Below are 26232 nucleotides of genomic sequence, written 5' to 3'. Positions count from 1 at the left end.
ACGGTCCCTGGGGTAAACCTATTCTTTGGGTAAATAATAAATTGAATAAGAACATTATTTAAATTAAAAATATTTTTTTATATGAGATTATATTATAAAAATAATGAAAGGTCCAACAAAAATATGCTACATTTAAGGCCATAGGCTTCTCTAAAACATAAGTTGTTTAATGAATATAAACTTAAATAAATTACCTTTCCCCGCTATTTAAAAAAGTGCGCCTATCTACAGAACATATTCATTTTAGAAAAGTTGGCAGCCCTCTGAACGCGTTGCCAACGCTAAGCTTTTTGGTATATTTCCCTGCGGCCCTGTTGTTTTTTGACGCTCGACCAACGGTCACACTTAAAGCTGCTGTGGAAAAACTCATGCACAATAGAAAATAGAAAACCGAAGATTTCCACAACAAAACCGTAATTCAGCGCCCCGAAAACCCCAGTAGCATGTGCAGGATAGCCATTGTCATTGGATTCTAAACGCAACTAGAGGAAAACGTGAGAAAGAGCGACGGAAAAAAGCAACTTTAATTGTACTCTATAGATAGCATCCAAGGAGAACCACAAAAGGCGAAACCAAAATGGTAATAAAATGCCACCAAAATACGCGAAGAACAAGTGCAAAAGGGGGTGGGAGGAAGAGCAGGGGGAGAACGAGAGAGCACGGAAAAGGGAGTGAGAGTTTGTGCCGTTATAAAGTCAATTTCCATTTTTCACTCCTCTCTCTCTCCTCCCCCCTTTCCCTTCCACCTGCTGCTGCAATAAATTTAAGAATTTCCCATTTAATATATACGTTTTTGCCTTGCAGGGAAATGAAACATCACTGCCCATGGAAATGTGTTCCAATTGTAAGTACGAAATTTTTCAGTCAATGTCATTTGAACGGAATGGCAGCTGTTTATGAATATGCAAACATCGGCATATACAAGCGTACATTTATATACGGTATGCATGTATGTACATATGTATGTAAATACGCGAATGGCCAACAAAAGTGAAATGCAAACGAAACGTGAACGTGGCGTCGAAATTCCATTTATAATTCCCAACTCTTTATTCCGCATCATTAAAAGATTGTACACCTTCACTTCTTATTTCGAAATTGGCATTCTAGAATGTGTCTCTGTCACACTTTGTTTCATCTCTGATGATCGACAGACAACACGCCGCTAAAAATAAATTACAGTCCTACAATCTTAACTAGAATCTAGCATTCTGATTTTGTACCCTTTTCGTAAAACTTTTTGCCATTTGCTAAAGTCTATCCAAACAACTGCATTTAAGTAACTAAATTGTAACCAATACATGTTATTTTGAATTTGAAAATAATTAATAACATTTATTATAATCATTAACCATTATTTAATTATATTTACGTAGAAATATTAAATTGTAGATGTTGAGAAAATTATTGTTGTACCTTTAATTTATTAAAAATGTAAAAATCACGTAGTTTCTTTAATTTACACATAGAAATATGGGTATAAACCATAAGAAAAATTAATTTTCAGAAAAGCAAGTCTGATATTAATCGTATACACAGAGTCCACGTCAATCAAAATAAAAGATTTAAAAATATAATTAATAATGTAATATAATGAAAGCACTGTTTCCTTAGAGTTTTAACAAAACTTAAAGAAATCAGACATACTTCGAGTTAGGCAATCTCTCCTGTATTCATATTTCAAGGATTCCTTTTCTGAGTGCTTGTGGCACTGCACATCAACATAATTTGAATTGTTTATCGTTTCTATTCCTGCCTTCCCCACTAGTCGACGCCGATGAGATCCGGCGGTTGGGCAAACGTTTCCGGAAACTGGACCTGGACAACTCGGGAGCGTTGAGCGTGGACGAGTTCATGTCACTGCCGGAACTGCAACAGAATCCCCTGGTGCAGCGCGTGATCGACATTTTCGACGCGGACGGCAACGGCGAGGTGGACTTCAAGGAGTTCATCCAGGGCGTCTCACAGTTCAGTGTCAAGGGCGACAAGCTGTCGAAGCTGCGCTTCGCCTTCCGCATCTACGACATGGACAATGATGGCTACATTTCTAACGGCGAACTGTTTCAGGCAAGACCAACGATTTGTCACATTAAAAGTACCCTATAAACAACTTAATTTCACAGGTGTTAAAAATGATGGTGGGCAACAATCTGAAGGAAACGCAATTGCAGCAAATTGTGGACAAGACGATCGGTTTCGCGGATAAGGACGAGGACGGAAAGATCTCGTTCGATGAGTTCTGCTCGGTGGTCGGCAACACGGACATTCACAAGAAGATGGTTGTCGACGTCTAAAATAGGTTTACCGCAGGTCCTTTTTATACGCGATTTTATTTATTCTTTTGTACATGCGTCGGCATCCTTCGATTGTCACCATCACCACTATTATTATGGTTATTATTTTTGATCAGCGATTCTCTAGTTGAATATTGTTATAAGCCGTTAGCAAGCCAGTTCAGTCAGTCAGTCAGTAAAGCCATCGAACGCTTGGGGAGCAAATCGCAAATCGCAAAAAAACAATGTTGTTATCCTAAGTTGAAAAGTGGAATAATGCGCCTCCTACTTACTTCTTAAATATATACATCTATATACTTATATATACATGCATATATAGTCATAATTTATTATACAAATATACATTTAAATAATTCAAAAACCCCAAAAGCAAAACTAAACTAAAACGGGAACCAACTCCATGCAAGTGAAGGCAAATAAAGCAAACCAAGTTGAATCAATGCTCTTTCGAATCGGTAACTGAGAGTTTTCCACTTTCACTCTATCACATATGTGTCATAGCTTACGTTAATTATTTCTAATTCTCCTGTGATTTTGCCAAAAACAAAACAAAACGAAAAGCAACAAATCGAAAAATGATGAAAAAGGACACAAGAAGCACGAGGGGCGGCTAAGCAACCTGCCCGAAGGAGCTCTCCTCTATTGACTTAGTCTAATTTACACGTTGTGTACTTTTTATATATTTATACATACCTACTTGTACTAATCGAATGTTATAATCTACGTATTTTTATATATCTTGAGTAACTTGAGAACACCAGAGGAAGGGCGAAGTTTGCCAAGTTTCTTAACTCTACCTTAACCAATCTAACGCCACTTAACTCAAATTAACTGATTCTCACGCAGAATTACGCCTCGAAAATTATCTAAAATATGCTACATTTTACGGATTATCAAGCGAGTTAACTGAAAATCGAATAATTATACATCAATACATATGAAGCAATGCCATGCGATGCGAAGCGCTATTGCAGTAACATTTTTTTTATACTTAATTATACTAGTTAAAGATGCAAGAAAACCAAACAATAAGAATGCATGTTACAAATTTTACAATTAACAAATTTTTGCACAATCGCCACTCAATTTGTTAGCTAATCAATTTCATTGCATTTTTCAAAATAATCGACTCGAGATCGTAACTCATTGTAAAATGGTACAGCCAACAAACTAAGGGCCCCATCGATAAGCCCGCATGGTAAGGCTCAGTTTGCTGGCCAGTCGAAGCAATAAAAAGCAAATCCTTCAATAAAATTATAATTATACACAAACGAACAAAGGTTTTTTTTAATTTCGCGATGGGAGAGCGATAAACAGATAAGATAACGCCCGCAGCAAAAGCTTGCGCCCATGCGATGAGTATACTCCCAATCAGTTGTGAAATAATCCTCAAACTGCAAGGTTCTCCGCAGAGTCGACAAAATGTTGAAGTTGGACACCAAAGGAGGAATCATCTGCTCCGGCATTTTGTCCATAGCCTTTGCTATAACATATTTAGCCCTAATGGACGACTATTTCTGGAGACGTACGAGTATTACATTTGCCAGAACTCGAAAAAGAATAATAATAAATATCGTTAATTTGTTTTAGATGGACTTTACGACTTGGGAATACACATTTCCTCTCTGCAAATATTGGGCAGTTTGGGCCTTATAATAGGGGTTATTAAGGTGGGTTAAATGCTTTGACTTAATGTGTGGCACTCTAAAATCGAATTATTTTTTAATGGAACACAGGAAAAGTACAAATTCTTTGTGCCGTGGATGATAACCACAGGATTCTTCATCTATCTGATGGTTTACTTGGGTATTATACTGTTAACCACAAATGGGGAGTGGATTTTCGTCCCGGCAATGGTTGTGCCGATTGCAGGTAATGACCTTAGAAAAAAAAGGGTAATTCTCTTGTTCAACCTATAAATCAACTTTTCAGTTTACCTCGGCTGTGCTTTGTACTCGGTGCAAAAGGCCTTCGACAGGATGCGTAAGGAAGAGCCGCCAGCATATTCCAATTTGTCCGACAAAAAGGGGTTCATTAATCATATTTAAGAAAATAGCTGTCAAAATAATATTGTAATCGAAAAAAAGAATAGTTGCAAAATACAAATTTCTGATAAGATAAGACGAAAATAAAAGCTTTTTAATCAGTATTTGTTGCTAATCTGAAATCATCGGATCTTGCATTTAGTCGTTAGATATTTCAGTTATCTATGTACACATGTTCTCGCGGCAGTTGTCTAAACAATATTTCTTAAATATTTAAGGGCTCAGTTAAATAATTAAAGACAGGGCTGTGTCCGCATGTTAAATTTAAAGTGGGGAAAAACCTTGAAAACGTTTTGAAAATCGTTTAGTAAGGCATACTTTGACTTCTCGAAAAACATTTTTTAGAGCCTAATTTTAGCGGGGCCTAATATTTCTTTTTATTTTTTTAAGGCAATCGCATGATACAATGAACTGTAAAAGTGCTGTACATATTTCACTTTATTGTGCCTCTACTGCAGAAATGTTTAAAAGAATTTTATTATCATTATACCCGCAGAGTCGACAAAATGTTGAAGATTGACTGGCTGCTATATATATTTCTGGCCTAGGCCATACTAAAGGCCGTTTTCTCGTCCGTCCTGCAAAGTAAAATTTAGCTAATGGAAGGATAAATTTATCCAGCTGGCAAATCGGTTTTCGTTTTCTCGTCCGTCATTTAAAACTCCAAAAAAAGGCGCACTAATTTGAGACTAGGTGGCAGCCCCACAACAGAAGAGTTAACTAATTGTCTGTCCGTATGAACGCTGAGTTCTCGGAAACTATAAAAGCTAGAAGATTGACATTTTTCATGCAGATTCTAGGAAAAGGGTGCCACGCCCCCTCTAACGCCCACAATCGGTTATAAACGATTTTAAAAATTTCAATATTTCGGAAAAGTAAAAATGCAGTTTTTTAAATCGGACCATTCGTTAAAAAGTTACGGCGGATCAAAGTTTTCATTTCCTTCGCACTCCCTTTTGCTGAGTAACGGGTATCTGATAGTCGGGGAACCCGACTAAAGCGTTCTCTCTTGTTAAAAACACATGTTAACAGGGTAATAAAAAACGAATATATATTCGAGTAAATACATCCTAAAATGTTCTGTTTCGGGTCGCTCCGCGAAAAGAAACGACTGTCCACAGGGATAGACAAGGGAAACACAAACCGATAAGATAAGTTATTAAACAAAGACTAATTGATAAAGACTAATTTCGTGTATATTTGCAAAAATGACGCCGAACGATACGGACGCAAAAAGAAAAATGTGGAAATTTGACTCAAAAAATAGCATTATTTGCTCTGGGGCAACATCGATCTGCTTTGCTATCATCTATTTAACAATTTTCAACGAGTCATGGTGTAATAAAATAAGGTTAGTGCTTCAAAATCGTCTTCTCTGATGTAAGTTCTCCCTTAGTTATATCCTACAACTTCGGAGTTCACATTGCGGCCTTGCAGATTTTGAGTAGTATAGTTCTCATCCTTGGTGCCACAGCAGTAAGCACAATTTGTATTTTGATCGACTCTTCTACAAACGGATCTACAATCCTTTTGCCTTAATCTAGGAAAAGTACAAGTATTTCGTGCCCTGGATGATAACCAACTCTATGTTCCTTTATTTGATGGGTTACACAGGCATTGTGCTTTTGGCCACGGACAATTGGTTTTTGTTCATATTTAAACACATAATATCTGTCCTATGACCACTTTCAGTTTACCTTGGTATTGCGCTGTATGCGGTACAGAAAGCTTTTAAAAGGATGCGCAAGGATGTACCTCTACCAATTTATTCCCATTTTCCTGTTATTATATATTATTATTAATCCTGTATAATTACAAATTTGTTATTTGAACTTATAACGCCTTCGCCAATGATACTTATCTTTTCCGTGATAAGATTACATTTTATTGACCCTTTCTGAGAAAAGTAAGTCGTTGATAAAAATTCTATAATTATATTTCGTACTATGTGTATTTTTGCAGCAAATACATAAAGCGAGTTTTATTATGTTGATTTAATCTTTAATTTAAACTAATCTTCAAATAAAACTACGCTTTAGTACATTTAATGGGCTTTTTCAGTTTAAAACCTACTTTTAGTTTAATATGCGGTTGAGAAAACGGCCTTTATCTTTTCAAATATCGCGCTCATCGCAGCCCTGGCTGATACTAATCGAATATATTTTTTGTTGTCGAAAAATTGTGTACCAAGCAAATTGTGTACCAAACCAAAGCATATGACCTTCCGTGACCTTGAGTACAATAACAAACAACTTTATCTATTAAATGCAAGTCGATAAATCACAACAAACCCACCCCAAAAAATATTGTTTATATATATATATATGCATATTTATATATATTGAGGTTTTCGGCAATAAATTTTAAGTACAACTGGACTTGAAATTGTTTTTTTAGCCGGCAAATCGAAGACAAAACAAACAGCATCCGCACGGGTTCCAAAGTGCAGCGATAAGAAAATACACATACATTTGTTTGCATAATCTCGAAATTTCAGATTCCCAGAGTTCGCAACATAAATAGAAATTTCGACGCCTATACTTATATCACCCGGTTGAGTTTTGGGGTGGCTGTGGCTCCCAAACGACAAATACATACAAATACATACTCATTTATGTAAATGTATCTTTGCAAGTCCTCACGGCGATGCCCTGATGCAACCTTCCCACGACCTTGAGCTTACACAAGCCAATTTCATCTATGCACAAGAATTTATTATTTAAATGGCTGGCTTTTAAATACAGTAACAGAGCGATACTTTATTCAACAACAATAAATATATTTGCGTAGCTATGGATATTTGTATTAGAGTGGTAACTTTTGGGAGCCAACCGAAAAAGCATATTTAATTGTGCATAGGGCTGAACTACCGGGGCGCCATTAGGGGTTATACAACAGTGATGCCCGACCAACTTGAGTATGCCCCGGGTGGTTTGTACTTAATCCTTGGTCTGCATATACTTGATCAGGTCGATGACGCGGTTGGAGTAGCCGAACTCGTTGTCGTACCACGAGATGAGCTTGACGAACTTGTCGTTCAGCGAAATGCCAGCCTTGGCGTCGAACACCGACGAGTGGGTGTCGCTGAGGAAGTCGGTGGAAACGACCTCCTCGTCGGTGTAGCCCAGGATTCCCTTCAGCGGACCCTTGGAGGCCTCCTCGACCTTGGCCTTGATCTCGTCGTAGCTGGCTCCCTTGCCCAGGCGGACGGTGAGATCCACCACGGAGACATTGGGCGTGGGCACGCGGAAGGCCATGCCGGTCAGCTTGCCGTTGAGGGCCGGGATGACCTTGCCCACAGCCTTGGCGGCACCGGTGGCAGCCGGGATGATGTTCTGGGCGGCGCCACGTCCGTCGCGCCACAGCTTGCCGGAGGGACCGTCGACGGTCTTCTGGGTGGCAGTGGTGGCATGCACCGTGGTCATCAGACCCTCGACGATCTCGAAGTTGTCATTGATGACCTTGGCCAGGGGGGCCAGGCAGTTGGTGGTGCACGAGGCGTTGGAGACCACCTTCATGTCGGGGCTGTAGGCGTCCAGGTTGACGCCGCACACGAACATGGGCGCATCGGCGGAGGGGGCCGAAATGATAACCTTCTTGGCGCCGCCCTTCAAGTGGGTGGACGCCTTGTCGATGGTGGTGAAGACTCCGGTCGACTCGACCACATACTCAGCACCGGCGCTGGCCCAGTTGATGTTGGCCGGGTCGCGTTCGCTGAAGACGGTAATCTTCTGGCCGTTCACCACCAAGAAACCGCCCTCGGCGACCACGGTGCCCTTGAAACGACCGTGAGTCGAGTCGAATTTGAACAGATAGACCATGTAGTTGACATCGATGAAGGGATCGTTGACGGCCACCACATTGGCGCCCTTATCGATGGCGGCACGCAGCACCAGACGGCCGATGCGGCCAAATCCGTTAATTCCGATCTTCGACATGGTTAAATCAAATCTGCCTTCTTTTCACTTTTCCTCTCGTTCAGCTCAGCTCGGGTATTACGAGTGTTTGCCGGAGGAAATTTCGTTCACGTTCTTTCGTTACGTTTTTGCACTTCACGTTGTTTCGTTACGTTTTTATTACGACTGCGACTTTTTCTGGAGCTTTTTTCGCAAAGTATGAGTGTGTGGTGGGGGTGGGGTGTATAAGTATTTTGCCAAAGCGCTGCGAAGGTCACACTCCTAGAATAATTATATTTCGTCTGAAAAACATCGATTAAAATCGGATTTTGAAAAAAAAACAAATATAACTAAAGTCTTTTGGAAGATATTGTAGGAAAGTAATTAAAAGTAATTTGGTAATTTGTTGTGAAAATAAAGTTTGTTTGAGGACTTTCTTTTTTATAAATAATAATTATAGGCATGATTTAGGATATATATATTCTGAATAGTATTTACAATAAATATAGGAAAAAACTAACTAATGATATGGTACCTCCAAAAAAATAATGAACCTTTTTAATTCATTAGTCATTAACACTACTTTGAAAATACAAAAGCATTTGAAAACTTCAACTGCAATATGAATTTATTTCATATTTGTTTGTTTCTTCTAAACGTAATTAAGTGAATTTTTTTTTTACCATTTTTGTGTACAAATTATTTAAATTTTAATTTTTTGGGCTCTACTCACAATGATTTTCTGTATTTCATATCAACACGTGTTATTTTTAAAATCTAAAAAAATAATTTCATTTTAATATTCTAATCAATTACTTGTCGTTTGAATTTGATAATTATTAATCGATTTATCGCTTTCGTCATCGATGTTCTGCGTAACCTGTATGGTCACTCTGTTTAGTTTGTTTACGCCGGTTTCCGCGAAGAAATAGTTTAATTTTTAAATGTGCCTGCGGAATGGCAGCTGCATCGGAGGGAATCGATGGTGTCTACTCGGTGCGCCTGGTCATCGCGGACTTCTACATGGAGAAGCCGCAGTTCGGCTTGGATCCCTGCTACTCCGAGCTGCGCGGCAAGGAGATCAAGCGGGTGAGCACCATTTGATTTCACCATCGTTGGTAAACTGGGATAAATCTGACTCCGATCCATACCAAAACAGGTTCCAGTGATTAGGGTTTTCGGTGGCAACTCCAGTGGCCAGAAGACCTGCATGCATGTGCACGGCGTGTTCCCCTACTTCTACATTCCGTACGACAAGAAGGACTTTGAGTCCCTGGAGCGCGGGATTCTGCAGATAGCGATGCACCTGGACAAGGCCATCAATATATCCCTGGGCCAGGGCAGCTCCAGTGCCCAGCATGTGTTCAAAGTCCAACTGGTCAAGGGCATGTGAGTTCTCCACTGTTCGCCTGCTCGAAGTGAATCTCCAGCAAAGTCTTCCTTGCAGACCCTTCTATGGCTACCATCGCGTGGAGCACCAGTTCCTGAAGATCTACATGTTCAATCCCCGCTTCGTACGCCGCGCCGCCAATCTCCTCCAGAGCGGCGCCATTCTGAGCAAGAATTTCAGCCCGCACGAGTCGCATGTGCCATACATCCTGCAGTTCATGATCGATTACAATCTGTACGGGATGAGCTACGTGCATGTGCCGCTGGAGGTGCTCAAGTTCCGGCGCAGCCACGAGGATGAAGGCAAGTTGGCTGGCACATCCTCCTTAAAATTCCAATCTAACTTAATAAATTATTTAGTGATACCCTATGCAAATGTCAAGCCCGCCCAGCTGCTCGACACCATAAGCGTGAAGAAGGTGGCCTGCAGTGCCTTGGAGGTGGATGTCAGCTCCAATTTCATATTGAATCGCTTCCAGCTGGTGGCCAAGAGCAAAGGCAGTCACACGAATCCGGGCATCGAGGCGATCTGGAACGATGAGAACCTGCGCCGCCAGAAACTAGTCGAAAAACACACTGCCGCTGGCGATGAGGAGAAAGTCCAAGCGGTACTCCCTCTCTCCTTGTTTGTTTTCATAAATCATACAGCTTTGTTTCAATCCTAGGTGCCGGTTTTGCAATTGCCGCCAACGCAAGAGCGCCACCAAGTAGAAGTCGCCGAGAGCGATGTTTTCTACCGCACCGCTCTGGAAAGCAAGCTCATGACACTGGAGCAGTCCACAATCTCCGAGCAGACGCTGTCGGATCAGACAACCCTGGCCAATGCCACCATGCAGACCACTCTTCCAGGCAGCAGGGAGCAGAGGCGCACATTTAACTTGCAAAAACTTCTGGCCAACGCCGTTTATCCTGAGGAATGCTCACAGGATCAGCAGCAGCTTCTGGTTAACGCTTCCTTCATACAAAACCATGTAACCTGCGGTAATGGCAACAATGTCAGCCTATCAACCCCAAAAAATGAGTCTGATTACATGGACGACACACTGGTGGACGAGGAGCTTATCCTGAGTCTCACCCAGCCACATGGAGCGATGCCTCACGATGCCACCTGTGGGTAAACGGTTGCCAAAGACAAAACTTTATTTTTGCACATGTAACTATTTTTCCTTTCCTGCAGTGAGGGAGGAGGACTTGGAACTTTTGGACGCTTTGCAGGAGCTGGAGGAGCAGAATGATAATGAATCTCATGTGGACCTGGACAGCTCATTGGCTCCTTTGTCGCAGCACAAAAACTGTAAGTGCTTCTGAACGGGGTTCGGAAAATAACACACTCTGTAAAAAACTTGTGTTTTTAACATGTTAAATGTCAAATTGTTAAGTTCAAAAAAAGTTATTGACATTTGTGTAAAAAATTTTAGCTTACATATGTTAGAAACATATTTTTAACACAATGAGTTTTTGACATTAAAAAGTCAGAAATAAATGCTTTGAAATGGTTAAAAATAACAATTAAGATATCCTGGTCTTGTATTGATTCCTTATTTTCCCTTCGATTCGTTAATGTCCATAAAATGTAATTTTCATTTGTGTTAGAAACACAGTGCGTAAAAAACACGTCGTGCTAATAACACATTGTGTAAAAACTCAAGTGAGCTGTGTGTGTTAACAATTATGTTTCACATTTTAACACTTTTGTTTTTGACACATGTCAAAAACTTTGTTCACACTGTAAAATATAATTTTACCTGTTTTTAACATGTGTGTTAAATTCCAAACCCTGCTTCTGAATAACATAAGTTTTTGAGATTAAATTATAAACATGTGTTCTTTCAGATGATCTGACGCCTGAGCTATTAGACAAGGAGACAGCAGCCGCTGCTGTAGGCTCGCATGCTCTTTTCGACGCGGATTGTGACTCCGACGAGGATGCGGACCAGGAAACCCGCCACGACTACTCCACCGTCCTTGACGATGTCGATGAGCTGTTACTTAAGCTAACTCAAAGCCAGCCGGATCCCGCCAAATACGAAAAATTGGAAGCATTAACTAAACTGCCGCAAGTCGATGGCGCTGATGATGGCTTACCGCTGACTCCGAAAAAAGTGTCCAGCTCCAAGCCAAAGGCGAGTCCTCCGAGGGCACCCACCACTCCAAAAAGCCAGACAAACCTCACAAAATCGCCCCGCACTCCAAAAACCAGTGCGGCCAAGAAATATGCCCCACTGGCGTTGACTATTGGAAGCGGTTCATCAAATAGTGGGTAGAAAAAAGGAAAACTGATGGACTTTATATAATTTTAATCGATTCCAGAGAACAATGAAGAAAGCACACGAAGAGCTCTAAATCCCCGTCTCAGTTTGCAGCTTGATCGAGAAACAGGAACTCCGGGAATACCTCGGTAATTTAAGGGATCATGATTAAATCGTATTTTATGATTTTTTATCTGAATTTTGCTTGTAGGCCAGAAATCTCGCTTCGAAAGAAACTGGCTATGACGGAATTACGACGTAAGAGTGTTGAGGAATCAAACAGTTTCGTTCAATTGAAAAACGAGTAAGACTACTGACACTCTTATATTGTACTTGAAAGTTAATAGACTTTTTTCTCGATAGTTGTACTCCTCTACGGAGTACCAGGCGATCAACTCGCAATTTGGACAAAACACACGTTATTTGCTCACTGACTCCGCGGGATAGGAATCCCAGCTTTTCCGACATGTTCGAAACAGCAGATGGCGAGGAAATACCGCTAGAGAAAGAGATAAAGAAGCCACGAAGGAGTACTCGACATCAAGAAAAGGATACGCAAGGCATGGATGAATGTAAAGAAGCAAAATCAAGCAAGGAAAAACCACGCAAGTCAGAGAGCAGTGTTTTGGATAACTTGAAACCGCGAAGTGCCCGTCATCAGGAAAATTCTAAAAATCCCGAGGAGTTATTTAGTGAAACAGAAATAGCAAAGCCCCGAGCCAGCACTTCTAGTCGGAGTAAAATTCTGAAGAAACCCAGACTTGAAAGTAACCCTGCATCAGAAAGTCCCGTAAAAAGTATAGAAACAAATACGAATAAAACTGTTGAAACCACACAAGAGCAGAAGATTACCAAGGCAAAAACTAAAGATCCTAAAACAGGATCTAAAATTAATGAAAATTATATTAATAATTCCAGTTCAACGGAGTGTTCCGTTTCAAAGCCAGAAACTCCAGAAAAGAATGCTGAAAATCTTCAAAATGAATTAATCCCGAAAGAACCAGCTGCTATATCTCCGGGAAACCCAGCAAGTCCTAGTGAAAGAAACCATTTTGCTGCAAGCGAAGATGAGGCCATTGTTTCAGACACCGAAAGTGATAATATGGTGACCAAACTGCGTAAAACACCCAACTTGAGGCGCTTGCGAAGAAGCTTTCGATCGGAGTTACTAACTAAGCAGCTAACTCCCAGTTCTAGCAAAGCACCAGCTGAGGTTCAGACCACTCCCCAGTTGAGTCCCAAAAGCAATGAAAGCCGCACACCAGAGCTAATGAGAAGTTTCTACGATAACTCGCTGATTGTGAACAGTCCGTCAGTTTTTAGTGACCTGCTAGATAGTCCCCTGACCACCCCGGATTCTCCTCAGCCTGTTCCTGCCAGTACCAATCCCAACTCCTTTGTGATTACTCCGTTGGAACTTCCTCCATCCTACGATGAAGTGGTCCGCGGTTGCCGCAAGATGGACATACCCGAATACGAGTTCCAGAAGCCTTTCTATAGCAATCCCTCAGATGTGAGCAAGGTCACGGAGGTGGGCTTCCTGGTGCTTCACATACCGGGGAACAAGCTCAATGACTGTGAGCCCTTCCAGAGCGTCTTGGGCAACGATCGTGGGTTGGCATCCTGGCGGCGTCAGCGACTGGTGGCCATCGGTGGCCCAGCCATGTTGCAGCGACATAGGGGTGAACAAGGCATGCGGGAGTACTTTAGCAGCAAGCAAAGGGTAGCAATCGAACCAGCACAGCTTGCACCTACCTGGCAAGATGCCAAGATCTGGCTAAAGGCCAAGGAACTGCTCCGCCAGCGCAAGGAACCTATGAAATCTGGCGATGACATAGACAGCCCCATCAAGATCAAACGCCAGAAGATCACCATGATGCTGCAGGCTGAGGAAGGCGGCGGTGCGAGTGGCGATGAAGATGGCGGTGAGGATTTGGAGTGCAGCCTAAGCCTCACACCCTTGTCACAGGCCAAGGCAACCCCAATTAGTAGCAAAGCTAAAGAGTCGGCAAGGAACCTCCTTAAGCGGGGAACCAAGTTGAACTTTAAGGATGTCGAGGGTGAGGAACAAGCCAGCTCGCAATCCAGCGAACAGAGCGTCTCCAGTAGCGCTGCCCAAGCCGTGCTCGATCGGAGTTCTTTTCTACGTCAACTAGAAGCCAGTAGCCAGCAGAACCAGCACGATCTCAGCTTCGGACTCAGTCACGCCACATTGGACAATACGTTCGGGTTTAAGGTTAATTTGGAGAACCTGCAGCAGGCCAAGGCGGACATCGATTGCAACCACCTGACCATTATAACTTTAGAGGTATTTGTGTCCACACGCGGTGACCTTCAGCCAGATCCGATGCACGACGAGATTCGCTGTCTGTTTTACGCCATCGAGCACAGTTTGCCGGATGAAAATCTTCCTAGCAAAGCCTGCGGCTATATTATGGTCAATAACACGCAGGATTTGCTAAGTGAAGGCTTTATTCATGGTCTAGATCGGGATATTGAAGTGAAAGTGGTGGCGAGTGAGGCGGAGGCGTTTGAGGCATTGCTAGCCTTGTGTGGACGTTGGGATGCGGACATTTATGCCGGCTATGAGATCGAGATGTCCTCCTGGGGCTTCGTTATCGATCGGGCTAAACACCTGTGCTTTAACATCGCTCCCCTGCTGTCCCGAGTGCCAACGCAGAAAGTGCGGGACTTTGTGGACGAGGATCGGGAGCAGTTCACCGACCTGGATGTGGAAATGAAGCTGTGCGGCCGAATTCTGCTCGACGTGTGGCGTCTCATGCGCTCTGAGATCGCCTTGACGTCGTACACCTTCGAGAACGTGATGTACCACATCCTGCATAAGAGATGTCCTTGGCACTCTGCCAAGTCGCTCAGCGAATGGTTTGCCTCGCCCTGCACACGCTGGATAGTAATGGAGTATTACTTAGAGCGGGTCCGCGGCACCTTAGCCCTGCTGGATCAATTGGACTTGCTGGGCCGGACCAGCGAAATGGCCAAGCTCATTGGCATCCAGTTCTACGAAGTGTTGTCGCGCGGCTCCCAGTTTCGCGTGGAGAGCATGATGCTGAGGTAAGTGAGCCCCTTTTGTGAAACCGTATAGTATTGTAATACCCGTTACTCGTTGTATTCGTGATCACTAGTCGAGTCGATATAGCCATGTCCGTCTGTCTGTCCGTATGAACGCTGAGATATTCATGGGTTTCCAACGCAGCGCAAATTTATTTCAGCCAATCGCCACGCCCCCTCTAACGCCCTCAATCGCCCACTACCGACTTTAAAATGTGTTGGGGCCCACACCTTTAAAGATTTCCGAAAAGTATAAATGCAATTTTGTTGTGTATATTTATTCCCATCGAAATGTAGAAGACATTTTTCAAATTGTACCATTCATTAAAAAGTTATGCGCAATCTAAATTTTTTATATATCCATCTCCCTCGCACTCCCTTTAGCCGAGTGACGGGTATTTGATAGTCGGGACACCAACCCGACTATAGCGTTTTCTCTTGTTTTCTGATCCTTTCGTCTGTTCAGAATCGCCAAGCCAAAGAACCTGGTGCCCCTCTCGCCCAGCGTCCAGGCTCGGGCTCATATGCGGGCGCCCGAGTACCTGGCGCTCATCATGGAGCCGCAGTCGCGCTTCTATGCCGATCCCCTGATCGTGCTCGACTTTCAGAGCTTGTACCCCAGCATGATCATTGCCTACAACTACTGCTTCTCCACATGCCTGGGCAGAGTGGAGCACCTGGGAGGTAGTTCGACCTTTGAGTTCGGAGCCTCGCAGCTGCGCGTCTCCCGCCAGATGCTGCAGAAGCTGCTGGAGCACGACCTGGTCACAGTTTCGCCCTGCGGCGTGGTCTTTGTGAAGCGTGAGGTGCGCGAGGGCATCCTGCCGCGCATGCTTACCGAGATCCTGGATACGCGCCAAATGGTCAAGCAGTCGATGAAGCTGCACAAGGATAGCTCCGCCCTCCAACGGATTCTTCACTCCAGACAGTTGGGCCTCAAGCTGATGGCCAACGTCACCTACGGCTACACTGCGGCCAACTTTAGTGGCCGGATGCCGGCGGTGGAAGTGGGTGACTCGGTTGTGTCCAAGGGCAGGGAAACTCTGGAACGGGCCATTAAGCTGGTGGAGGCCAATGACGAGTGGAAGGTGCGTGTCGTCTACGGCGATACGGACTCTATGTTCGTTCTCGTCCCGGGCAGAAACCGAGCTGAAGCCTTTCGGATCGGGGAGGAGATTGCTCAGGCCGTCACCGAGATGAATCCGCAGCCAGTGAAGCTGAAGCTGGAGAAGGTCTACCAGCCCTGCCTGCTGCAGACGAAGAAGCGCTACGTGGGCTACATGTACGAGACTGCCGATCAGGCGCAGCCCGTTTACGAGGCCAAGGGAATTGAGACGGTGCGGCGCGATGGCTGTCCTGCGGTGGCCAAGATGCTGGAAAAGGTTCTGCGACTCTTGTTCGAGACGCAAGACGTCAGCAAGATAAAGGAGTACGTGTGTCGGCAGTTCACGAAGCTGCTGTCGGGCAGGGCCAATTTGCAGGACCTGATTTTCGCCAAAGAATTCAGGGGTCTTAACGGCTACAAACCCACGGCCTGTGTGCCAGCACTGGCACTCACACGGCAAGTTCAAGTCACCCATAAACAGGGTTCGGAATTTAACACACATGTTAAAAACAAGTAAAATTTTATTTTACAGTGTGTCAAAAACAAAAGTGTAAAAACTTGAAAAATAACACTGTGCAGCATTTTTAGTGCTTTTTAAATTTACCTCGATGGATGCTATATTTTTGGATTCGTTACGAATTCCCAAGTTAAACTGCGTTTTCCAAAAAGTTCCCCGACGCAAGGATTCTTAGCAAAAGGACCTCAAAGTTCGAAAAATGCTGAAATTGGCCAACTTTGCGGAGCTCTTAGAGGCAAATGGATGCATGGTTTGATTCGATGTTAAAGTTTTTTAAAAGATACACCCTTTATCTTTTAAACCCTATATTATTAAAAAAATTTTAAGATTTTTTTTAAGGCAGAAACAAATTCTAGAAAACATAGTCAAAAAACATAAAAGTATACAGCTGCGGTCAAAATGGTAGTAGCGTTGCCGCCCTGTGTATTTAAAAGTTTGTTGTTGTAATTGATATTTTCCTGGTAATATTGTATTGATTATATTTTCACTATTAGACTAATTGGATAAAAAAAAATTACAACATCAAACTTTTAAAAACACAAGGCGGCAACACTTCTACTATTTTGACCGCAGCTGTATGTTTTTCAGTTTTTTGACTATGTTTTTTGGAATTTATTTCTGCCTTAAAAAAAATCCTAAAATTATTTTATGTATGGGGTTTGAAATATAAAGCGTGTATCTTTTAAAAAACTTTAACTTCGAATCAAGCCATGCATCCATTTGCCTCTGAGAACTCCGCAAAGTTGGTCAATTTCAGCATTTTTCGAACTTTGAGGTCCTTTTGCTAAGAATCCTTGCGTCGCACACTGGGCCAGAAAGTTAATTTTTTGGCCAAAAATATGTAATTTCTTTCCTAGGACAGTTAGAAGGATGCAGTTTTTTGCGTTTTTTTCTTAAAAGATTGAACTTTCCAACGAACTAAAAGTAAAATTTCTTGGAATTTTATATGATATAGATAATCCAGACCAAAGTCGGAAAATTTTACGTACTTTTCGGTTTTTTATTTTTAAAAAAATAACTAGAAGACGCACTTCTTCCATTTTCGAAAACAATAAAGTATGAGATAAAACAAACTAAAAAAAATTAACATCACTAAAAAATATTATGTCATTTAAGATTTATGAACCGTTAAAAAGTGCAACTTTCGGAGGCTCCCACATCTACGTTTATCAAACAATCGATTTAAAAAAAATTTCTATTTTTTTGTTCTTGTTACCTTTTAAGTTTTATATAATCAAATTATGTAAAAAAAATTGTTTAAAAATATTGTTTTTTGATTTGTTTAATGTTAATTTGACATATTCTGAAGTCATCACAAAAGTATGCTACATTTTTATACGCATAGTCCTGATTAAATAGATAGATATAGGTTTGGAAAATACCATAATCGATTAGTGTACGTAAAAAGTAGATTTTAGATGTTAGTCACACTAAAATCAAATTTTTGAGCGCAAAATGTTCACCAAAACCTGAAGAAATAAAGTATGGCATACTCTTGGGCTCTCTTAGCTAAGCTCTTCAAAATAGCTCGACTTCGAGTTAAGCCTTCAACTAAAACTTAAATTACCGAAAACTAAGGCAAAACCGCATCGAGTCGGTGGGCTACGCTTTTAGTAAATTGATCAACGAATTTTTTTTTGAAGGAATGAACTAATTTGGGGATGGCACTCGAAGGCACTCGAAAAGCAAAGTACTCATTGGCTGAAAAAAAGCGTAAAAATTAACAATTACATTTATTTTAGCAAACAAGTAAGACATACGAGCTATATTATATTTTTTACTTGTTAAAAATAATCCCTTTTGCAAGTTTCGGAAAGAAGTCGAACAGCAACATCAGCATCTTTGACTTCTAAATTTTTTTTCATTTCCATCAATATTTTATGAATTTTTCACTTTGAAAATATGGTAAAAGAAAACTACTTGCCCGAATTCTTTGAAACTTTGGCATAAATTAGTTTAATGTATTATAAAAAGGATCCCAAACTCAATTTGGTCATTTTCTTAAAAAAGAAAAACGTATTTTTGGCCAAAAATCTGATCGGCTGGCCCAGTGTGCGTCGGGGAACTTTTAGGAAAACGCAGTTTAACTTGGGAATTCTTAACGAATCCAAAAATATAGCATTCATCGAGGTTAATTTTTGATGCTGCATAGTGTAATTGTTAGCACACACAGCACACTTGTGTTTTTTACACAATGTGTTATTAACACAACGGGTTTTTTACACACTGTGTTTCTAACACAAATGAAAATTACATTTTATGGACATAAACGAATCGAAGGGAAAATGAAGAATCAATACAAGACCAGGATATCTTAATTGTAATTTTTCACCGTTTCAAAGCATATATTTCTGACGTTTTAATGTCAAAAACTCATTGTGTTAAAACCACGTGTAAAAAATACGTCGTGTAAATAACACAAATAAACTGTGTGTGTTATTTATGTTTCTAACATATGTAAGCTACAATTTTTTACGCACATGTTAATAATTTTTTTTCAACCTAACACTTTGACAATTAACATGTTAATAACACAAGTTTCCCGTGTTATTTTCCGAACCCCGCCCATTAATCGATTCGAGTCATTTTAACATTTACATTTCAGAAAATGGATGCAGAAGGATCCACGTCATGTGCCCCGTCGCGGTGAGCGCGTGCCCTTTATCATAGTCAACGGGCCGCCGGGCATGCAGCTCATCCGCCTGGTACGCAGCCCACACGACATCCTGGCCAACGAGGGTCACAAGATCAACGCCATCTACTACATCACCAAGGCGATTATTCCGCCGCTAAATCGCTGCCTGCTGCTCATCGGAGCAAATGTCCACGACTGGTTTGCCAGCCTGCCAAGGAAGTTGCTCATGACGCCAGCCGTGGGAACCGCCAACGAGTTGGCCGGTGCCCGAGGCGCCAAGTCCACCATCTCCCAGTATTTTTCCACGACCAGCTGTGTGATTGACTGTGGTCGCCAAACCAAGGCAGGCATCTGCCAAGATTGCCTGAAGAACGCCTCCAAATGTGTAGTTGTGCTCGCAGACAAGACAGCGCGTTTGGAGAGGGGCTACCAGCTAACACGGCAGATCTGCCAGGCCTGCTGCGGACGACTGGGTAGCCTCCAGTGCGATTCTCTCGACTGCCCAGTACTCTATGTCCTGGAGGGAAAGCGGCGTGAGCTCCAGCAAATCGAACACTTTCACAAGCTGTTGGCAGACCACTTCTAAAGCCAGTACACAGAATTTCTCTTTCATATTTGTATATTTTAACTTTCAGCTCGCTTACAAAAGTTAAAATTACATTCATTGCTTCAGCCAGTGTTTCTAAACATATAGCTTATACACTACTTATGCATTTGGGTGATTCAGTTAAGTGTGTAATACTAGAGGAATTGTTAACTATTGATATTGTTTAGGTTTATCGTGTTGTGATTGTTTTGTGAGCCATGAGCATGCAGCCAATAAATGAATGTTGTAATGTTTACTTAAAACTTATAGTTTGCAAACTTCTAAGACATCAACTGGGTTTCGCATAATGAATGAACATGCATATTTTTATTTTATAATAATAGTTTTTTCAGTTCAGCTTAGGATTTCATTTTTCGTTCAACAGTTTCAATGATTAACCGAATTAGATAACATTTAATACATGATGTAATGAATATTTTGATTTCTGATTTAGCCCTGATTCTTGTTGCCTAAATACAATTTTCGTATATATTTCCAATTGAGCAATTTGCTTGGATACAAAACAAATTACAGTATAAATATTTTAAAAAAACGTAGCATTAGTTAATGTATATAAGTAGCATTTAAAATTGTTGAAAACATGCCTCTAAAACACTCAAAAAATATGAATATATTTATGGTTTAAATAACATCATCCTAATCATCCATTTCAAACATCATGGCGTTCTTGGCATCCGAATCGTTGTTGCTCCTGTGGGCACCTGCTGCTCCAGTGAGATCCAGCCCGCTGTCGTGCAGTAAGGACTCGCCCTTGGGCTTGTTGGCATTTCTTGATGGGTTTCCTTGTTGCTGGAAAAAAAGAAGACATTATTATTTATTTATTTATTTATATAAAGCAAACTTAAAGTTAAGACTATAAGCTAACTAAGATTAAGAGCACTAGCAGCTAAGGCCTTCAGCTCGTCTGAGGTGTCGAATTAGATACATTTTTATTTTATAATTGTGGATTTACATTTTGAGCTTAATTTGGGCTTTTTCAAGGTGTCGAATTAGATACATTTCTATTTATTATTTGAATTTACATTATTATTATTTTAATGGCTTATCCCTTCAACCCTCTTTACAACAAATAAAAAATGCTTTTCCTTATTAAATATAAAGATTCCAAGCACATGCCATTTTACATTTACATTTTGTTATAAATAATTTATTTGCACATGAGCTGAACCGTTTATGCCGGCTGCATATCAATTACCTCAACAAAAACCATTTCCATTTCGCACCAATGTAATATAATAGCGCTAAACAAAACCCCCTATATTTAAGCCTTCTTCAAACAGTTGCTGTCTACAAATGCACAAATTTTCCATTCCCGTGCGACTTCTATTCAGCTGCATATCAATTAACATACTTCAATTAATTTTCGCAGCATTCCAGCTATAAATAGGGCCCCACTCCAGTTCTATTTAACTTTCGCACACGTGTAATACAATACCTTAAACAAAGAGCTGATCAATATTTATGTCTGGAGTGAGGCAAATCAAGCCAAACTGCCCGATTTCGCTGATGGCAACTAATTCAATTAACAAGCTAACAACCTAACAGCCTCCTAACCAGCCGGGATATTCGCTCAATTAACGAAAGCAGTCCAATCTAGAGATCTAGATCTCACCTTGAGGGCAGTGCCACGGGTCTCCTCGTAATCAACGGAATCACCTTCGCTGAGGCGACGCTGCTGAGCCCGCAGCTTGAGATCGCGTCGCTTCTGGTTCTTCTTCCGCTGACCCAGGATGCTCGAGTCGAGTCTGAGGGATTGGATTGGGTAAATTATTAGATTGCTGGCAATTTGCAGGGGTTCTAGCTGGCACTCACCGGAACACTTGCTTCATGATGTGATCATTAAACCTAACAGTCTTCTTGCAGCTCTCCGAGAGCCCGGCATCAGACCGATCTTCCTCGGGAATACCTCCAAACGAGTGCGAGAACAGCGAAGTTCCCGAAGCATCCACAGAGCACGAATACGATGAGCAGTCGTCGATTGAGGAGCAGCTGTCCGATATCGAGGGTCTTGGTCCATATCGGCTGAATCGCTTGAGGATGCCGCGATGGGAGCCACCGGTGCTGTCGTTGCACTCCGAGTAGCTGCGTTGCTTACGCTGCGCGGGCAGCTTAAATGTCGTCTTTGGCTGGGGTTCGGGATTTCCAGCCAAGGAATCTTGGACGAGCATATCCTCGCAAGCCGACTCGGAGAAGGAGCGCTCCTTCTTGTTCCGCTTGCGTTGCTTTTTGCCAGGCTTCTTGTTCTGAGCCTGCTGCTGTTGCTGCTGCTCGTGATCCTGGTGCTCTTCATCCTCTTGCTCCTCCTCCTCCGCTTCTTCCTTTGTCCCCGGGCGTATAGTAACCTTCAAGGCCTGACCTTCCTGGTTGTGCTCGAACTTAACGTCCAGCGGTGAAATCTCCTTCTTTGTATCAGCTCTCACCTTGCTCCGAACATTGTACTGCCCATGGACTGGATACTCCTTGAGATCCGTGGCCTCCAGTCCGGCCAGATAGCTGGCCGGAGTCTCGCTCTGCGAGCTCAGGCACAGCTTGAGCACCACATTGTTGTCCCAGGCCTCTACCTCCACGCTCTCGATGGCGGAATCTTCGTCCTCCGCCGGCAGCTCGACATAAAAAGCATAGTGGGTGGGATAGTAGCCACTGCCGATGGTGGCAAACTGCAGATGCAGGCTCCGCTGCTCTCTCAGCTGCTCAATGGAGTCCGGCTGTACGTTGGGCACGTGGAGCACAAAGGCCATCACATTGTCCAGCACGTTGCAGTCAAACTTGTTGGGCAGTTGGTAGTGAACGGAGCTCTTAAGGAACGGGCTGTTTGCGTTGCGCACAGGCGTGGCAGTGGGCGTGGCTGGGGGAGAACACAAATGGAATATAGATTAAAGAAATTTATAGGAAAAATCAAATCAATGGTACTTCAAATTAAACAGCTAACATAAAAGCTAATACTGAATAAATTAAAATATATAACAATGGTGGGTGTCCCGACTATCTAATAGTCACTCAGCTAAAGGGAGTGCGAGGGAGATGGATATATACAATTTTGATTGCGCATAACTTCTTAATGAATGGTTCTATTTGAAAAATGTCTTCTACATTTCGATAGGTATAAATATGCACAACCAAATTGCATTTATACTTCTTGGAAATCTTTAAACATTTTAAAATCGTTAGTGGGCGATTGTGGGCGTTTGATGGGGCGTGGCGCACAGCTGAAATAAACTTGCGCTGCGTAGGAAGCCCAAGAATATGTGTGGGAAATCTCAACCTTCTAGCTTTTGTAGTTTCCGAGATCTCAGCGTTCATACGGACAGATAGACATGGCTAAATCAAGAATATATATACTTTATAGGGTCGAAAACGCTTCCTTCTACCTTTGACTCTACGACTAACGGGTATAATTAAATCAATTGCATTGCACTTTCATCCACTTACCAGTCTCGGAGATATCCGCCTTGGAATCGCTGAGTTCGCCATCGGGGTCCTCCTCCACAGGCGACTCGCTGTTGGAATGCAGCTCCACGCCGCTGTCCTCGCGGCTGAAGTGGCGCAGGGTGTCGTGCATCTGGGCCTGTTCCTGGCCGCTCTTCCGGACGACGGGCAATGTGATGCTCAAGCGACGCAGATCCGTGTCGAAGCGAGCCCGGCCCGCCTTGTCGTCCACGGTGAAGGGCAGGTCGAGTTTCAGACGATACTTGGCGCCCTGCCGCTCGCTGAACAGATAAACGGACTTCGCGGTGACATCCAGCTGGCACTCGGCTGTGGAGCGGAGCAGGGGCAGCTCGATCTCGACGACAAGCGAGCGAGGAACGGTCACATGCAGCTTGGCGTCCAGCTCGTCCGTGTACTCGGACAAGTCCACGTCGTGGCTGTGCTTGATCGAATACCGCGGCACCGTGAACTCCGGCACAGGAGTCGGCTTCGTCTTCATGGGCAGAACGCGGGGCTCCGCTTGATCGGCGGAGGGTAGCTTTGTGGGGAACATGTGCGCCAGGGGATGCGGCTCCTGCTCCTCGGCCGAGGGATTATCGGACATCTTGCGTATCACAGTGGGACGGGCGGTGCCCTTGTAATCCAGCTTGGGGAACTTTAGATTGGCGCGGTCCAGGGCGACCTTGTACTCGCGCTCGATGGCGTCCAGTGCCGTGTCGATGAGGCACTGCCGGAACTGCTTGTTCCGCTTGGCCAGGTGCAGGGCATCCGGATGGAAGACCACATCGAACACCTTGCAGTGGTTGTTCTTCGCATCGCAGTCACTCCGCGACGAAGTCTGGGCCATGGGAATGGACCAGCTCAGTCCACGGCTGCCATTAGACGGATCCGTGGCCACCTCGTTCGTGGGCCTCTCGATCTCCGGCGAGCCGGCGATGTTGATGAAGCACTTGAGCTCGCCATCCAGGGCTGTCTTGATCACGAATCCCGGCTGCGGGTGGATGAACCTCACCTCCACGCCGCGCTCCTTCTCCAGCTGGGTGATCTCCTCCTCGTAGATCTTGCGGTTCTCGGGGTCCTGGATCTCCTCGACGTAGTCCAAGAACAGCTTGCGGAAGTCCTCGCGGCCTAGGGCCTCCTTGAGCCGGTTGAACTCGTCCTTGGTTATGTCGAGCTGCTCATCGTCACGGCACTTGGAGTGTTTATTACGCGAACCGGCAGCGGATGCGGACATAGCTCTCTCAAAGGGACACTTCACTCGCGGCGAGATCTCTTCGGGTCTCTTCTCGGCACTTTTACTACACAATTAACAATTTTCTTATCACTTTTGAGGTTTTAATTTTTTGTTTGGTTTTTGTTTTCTAGGGGTTGTTTAGTTTCTGACAACGTTTCCTTGGGAATTGCGTTTGGGTTCTGGAAAATTCTGAAAGTAGAAATAAATACACATGAGATTTAAGATATAATACATAAATAATATATGTTATAGCTGATATTAGATCTAGACAACCCGTAAGTTACAACGGTTAGACTGGAATAATTTTAGAACAATTTTATAAGGAATTTTTTAAATCTATCTTTATCTTTATTTATTTTTAAGTGTCGTGTTCTCATAATATCAACCCATTTCGTCCTACGATTTTTTACCATTTTTTTTTAAATTAAATACTTTTTGCGTTTTGTTTAAAACGACCTGTAAACAAAGCCCTTGAAGCTATTAATTGACACTTACGAAACCTGGTGAAAAGTCAGTGGAAACTTTCCAATCAATCAGCGATAAGCTCACTACTAAGATCGACGGTTGTCCTAGGTCCTGACTAACTCGTAACCAAACACCAATATCACGAAATTCTAATCGGCCGATAAGCAAATAAATATTAAATCAATGACGCAGTAAGGTCGTTGCCAAAAATCGCCGGCTATCCGCCGTATTATTGTTCGTATTATGGGCATTATGTAAGTGACTATAAACTGACCACGCGCTATTTTATTTGTCGGCCAATAAATAAACGAACTGCGTAGTTTCTAAAATTCTAGGGAGACGCGTTTTACTCACATACGTGTTTTTTATTCTATTTTATTTTGTTTGTGTTTTTGGGAGCGATGCTTTCCCGACGAGCGTGTTTATAAGAATGAGAGCGGTACGCCCGAAACGCCGGCAAATATTGGAGGGGCTTCGAGAGCCCAAGAGAGCGGTATCTGCGCAGTGAGGGGCTCTTGATAAGCGCGAAAAAAACCACTTGCCCCCAATTGTTTTTGTTTAGCGAGATTCTTCCCCCGCCTCCCGACCATTTCCTCCGCCCCCACACATTATGCGATTTCTGGCGCAACCCAACTAATTGTACAATAAACGACTATATCTTTACATACATAGATATGTGTATACACAGTGATAATAATTGTAATGTTTACCAACGGTCAACCGATATACACATCTGAGTACTGGGTGGGCGGTAAATAGGGGACTGTCTAGATATAGTATTCCCTACTGCGTGTGTATCTCCTCTCCGAGGAAAACGAGGAAAATTATAACAGTTACGTGACCGAACACATGTTTGCGGTGGAAAGGAGGGGGAAAACTCTCGTTTGATCGATACGACCTAAAACTAATTGATTTTCTGGACAAACCGGTCGCTGTAGTGGTGAAAACCTTTATAGTATTACCTAGTTATAGTTATTAGATAGACTCTAAAGAGTATTTGCATTTATTGGACATCTCTATTGTGGGTTCAACTAGGGCAACAACTTACATGTCCTATAACCCCCTGGAACTATGGTTTACTCTTAATAACACACACCCCCCACTCACCTGTAATGTTTATATTATTGCTTTTGTTGTGTCAACTGCAGTGCAATAATTATAATAATAAATAATCACTCAGCTGCTCTTTAATAGATTTCTGTAATGGAGTTCGAGTTTGACGTTCTAGAAACTTTTCCGCTGGACCGGCTGCTCGTGCTTGTGTGTGTGCAATGCTTTGGTATATTTACGCAGGCCATTTA

At 42.7% G+C, this 26232-nt stretch overlaps 6 protein-coding genes across 9 annotated transcripts; 4 read left to right on the top strand and 2 right to left on the bottom strand.

The window, feature by feature from the left end:
* Window positions 1-326: 326 nt before the first annotated feature.
* On the top strand, window positions 327-2730 carry CanB2 (Calcineurin B2). Its single transcript, XM_017157157.3, has 4 exons — window positions 327-580; window positions 805-844; window positions 1769-2067; window positions 2124-2730. Exons 1-4 carry the CDS (start codon window positions 578-580, stop codon window positions 2292-2294), a joined length of 513 nt encoding a protein of 170 aa, XP_017012646.1. The 5' UTR covers window positions 327-577; the 3' UTR covers window positions 2295-2730.
* A 929-nt stretch (window positions 2731-3659) lies between these two features.
* Window positions 3660-4443, top strand: LOC108067799 (uncharacterized). Its single transcript, XM_017157001.3, has 4 exons — window positions 3660-3819; window positions 3885-3964; window positions 4031-4166; window positions 4227-4443. The coding sequence occupies exons 1-4, from the start codon at window positions 3717-3719 to the stop codon at window positions 4340-4342; spliced, it is 435 nt and encodes a 144-aa protein (XP_017012490.2). The 5' UTR covers window positions 3660-3716; the 3' UTR covers window positions 4343-4443.
* Window positions 4444-5529: 1086 nt separating this feature from the next.
* On the top strand, window positions 5530-6021 carry LOC108067866 (uncharacterized). The gene is made up of 3 exons (XM_017157128.3): window positions 5530-5677; window positions 5736-5815; window positions 5884-6021. The coding sequence occupies exons 1-3, from the start codon at window positions 5548-5550 to the stop codon at window positions 6019-6021; spliced, it is 348 nt and encodes a 115-aa protein (XP_017012617.2). The 5' UTR covers window positions 5530-5547.
* Window positions 6022-7031: 1010 nt separating this feature from the next.
* On the bottom strand, window positions 7032-8360 carry Gapdh1 (Glyceraldehyde 3 phosphate dehydrogenase 1). The gene has a single exon (XM_017157127.3). It carries the CDS (start codon window positions 8275-8277, stop codon window positions 7279-7281), a length of 999 nt encoding a protein of 332 aa, XP_017012616.1. The 5' UTR covers window positions 8278-8360; the 3' UTR covers window positions 7032-7278.
* Window positions 8361-9148: 788 nt separating this feature from the next.
* Window positions 9149-19932, top strand: PolZ1 (DNA polymerase zeta catalytic subunit). Of its 2 annotated transcripts, XM_017157015.3 has the most exons (12): window positions 9149-9324; window positions 9395-9624; window positions 9683-9927; window positions 9985-10232; window positions 10290-10734; window positions 10802-10918; window positions 11458-11880; window positions 11935-12022; window positions 12085-12177; window positions 12237-14945; window positions 15409-16503; window positions 19170-19932. In XM_017157015.3, exons 1-12 carry the CDS (start codon window positions 9193-9195, stop codon window positions 19783-19785), a joined length of 6441 nt encoding a protein of 2146 aa, XP_017012504.2. In that variant the 5' UTR covers window positions 9149-9192; the 3' UTR covers window positions 19786-19932. The 2 variants fall into 2 exon arrangements, with proteins under 2 accessions (XP_017012504.2, XP_070068606.1); XM_070212505.1 differs by lacking the exons at window positions 9149-9324; window positions 9395-9624; window positions 9683-9927; window positions 9985-10232 and having other exon boundaries at window positions 10566-10738.
* Window positions 19933-20395: 463 nt separating this feature from the next.
* Nop17l (Nop17 like) lies at window positions 20396-26198 on the bottom strand. Of its 3 annotated transcripts, none has more exons than XM_017157017.3 (5): window positions 26039-26198; window positions 23236-24655; window positions 21619-22651; window positions 21419-21551; window positions 20396-20595 (listed from the first exon to the last, which is right to left on the bottom strand). In XM_017157017.3, the coding sequence occupies exons 2-5, from the start codon at window positions 24464-24466 to the stop codon at window positions 20443-20445; spliced, it is 2550 nt and encodes an 849-aa protein (XP_017012506.2). In that variant the 5' UTR covers window positions 24467-24655; window positions 26039-26198; the 3' UTR covers window positions 20396-20442. The 3 variants fall into 3 exon arrangements, with proteins under 3 accessions (XP_017012506.2, XP_070068607.1, XP_070068608.1); XM_070212506.1 differs by lacking the exon at window positions 26039-26198 and adding an exon at window positions 25286-25428; XM_070212507.1 differs by lacking the exon at window positions 26039-26198 and adding an exon at window positions 24962-25107.
* Window positions 26199-26232: the final 34 nt, after the last annotated feature.

This window comes from Drosophila takahashii, chromosome 2R (assembly GCF_030179915.1).
Source record: "Drosophila takahashii strain IR98-3 E-12201 chromosome 2R, DtakHiC1v2, whole genome shotgun sequence".
Classification (NCBI taxonomy): Eukaryota; Metazoa; Arthropoda; class Insecta; order Diptera; family Drosophilidae; genus Drosophila; species Drosophila takahashii.
Note: the sequence above shows the minus strand (reverse complement) of the source record. Positions and strands in the feature narration are given on the sequence as shown.

Coding starts and splice junctions, on each gene's coding strand:
- CanB2 (XM_017157157.3), top strand. Junction 845..1,768: donor CATGGAAATGTGTTCCAATT/GTAAGTACGAAA, acceptor CTTCCCCACTAG/TCGACGCCGATGAGATCCGG. Junction 2,068..2,123: donor CTAACGGCGAACTGTTTCAG/GCAAGACCAACG, acceptor TTAATTTCACAG/GTGTTAAAAATGATGGTGGG.
- LOC108067799 (XM_017157001.3), top strand. CDS start 3,717: ATGTTGAAGTTGGACACCAAAGGAGGAATCATCTGCTCCGGCATTTTG. Junction 3,820..3,884: donor GGACGACTATTTCTGGAGAC/GTACGAGTATTA, acceptor AATTTGTTTTAG/ATGGACTTTACGACTTGGGA. Junction 3,965..4,030: donor TTATAATAGGGGTTATTAAG/GTGGGTTAAATG, acceptor AATGGAACACAG/GAAAAGTACAAATTCTTTGT.
- LOC108067866 (XM_017157128.3), top strand. CDS start 5,548: ATGACGCCGAACGATACGGACGCAAAAAGAAAAATGTGGAAATTTGAC. Junction 5,678..5,735: donor AATTTTCAACGAGTCATGGT/GTAATAAAATAA, acceptor GTTCTCCCTTAG/TTATATCCTACAACTTCGGA. Junction 5,816..5,883: donor TCATCCTTGGTGCCACAGCA/GTAAGCACAATT, acceptor GCCTTAATCTAG/GAAAAGTACAAGTATTTCGT.
- Gapdh1 (XM_017157127.3), bottom strand. CDS start 8,277: ATGTCGAAGATCGGAATTAACGGATTTGGCCGCATCGGCCGTCTGGTG.
- PolZ1 (XM_017157015.3), top strand. CDS start 9,193: ATGGCAGCTGCATCGGAGGGAATCGATGGTGTCTACTCGGTGCGCCTG. Junction 9,928..9,984: donor GCGCAGCCACGAGGATGAAG/GCAAGTTGGCTG, acceptor TAAATTATTTAG/TGATACCCTATGCAAATGTC. Junction 11,881..11,934: donor TGGAAGCGGTTCATCAAATA/GTGGGTAGAAAA, acceptor AATCGATTCCAG/AGAACAATGAAGAAAGCACA.
- Nop17l (XM_017157017.3), bottom strand. CDS start 24,466: ATGTCCGCATCCGCTGCCGGTTCGCGTAATAAACACTCCAAGTGCCGT. Junction 21,552..21,618: donor ATCATGAAGCAAGTGTTCCG/GTGAGTGCCAGC, acceptor CCAATCCCTCAG/ACTCGACTCGAGCATCCTGG. Junction 20,596..21,418: donor CCCGTGGCACTGCCCTCAAG/GTGAGATCTAGA, acceptor CTTTTTTTCCAG/CAACAAGGAAACCCATCAAG.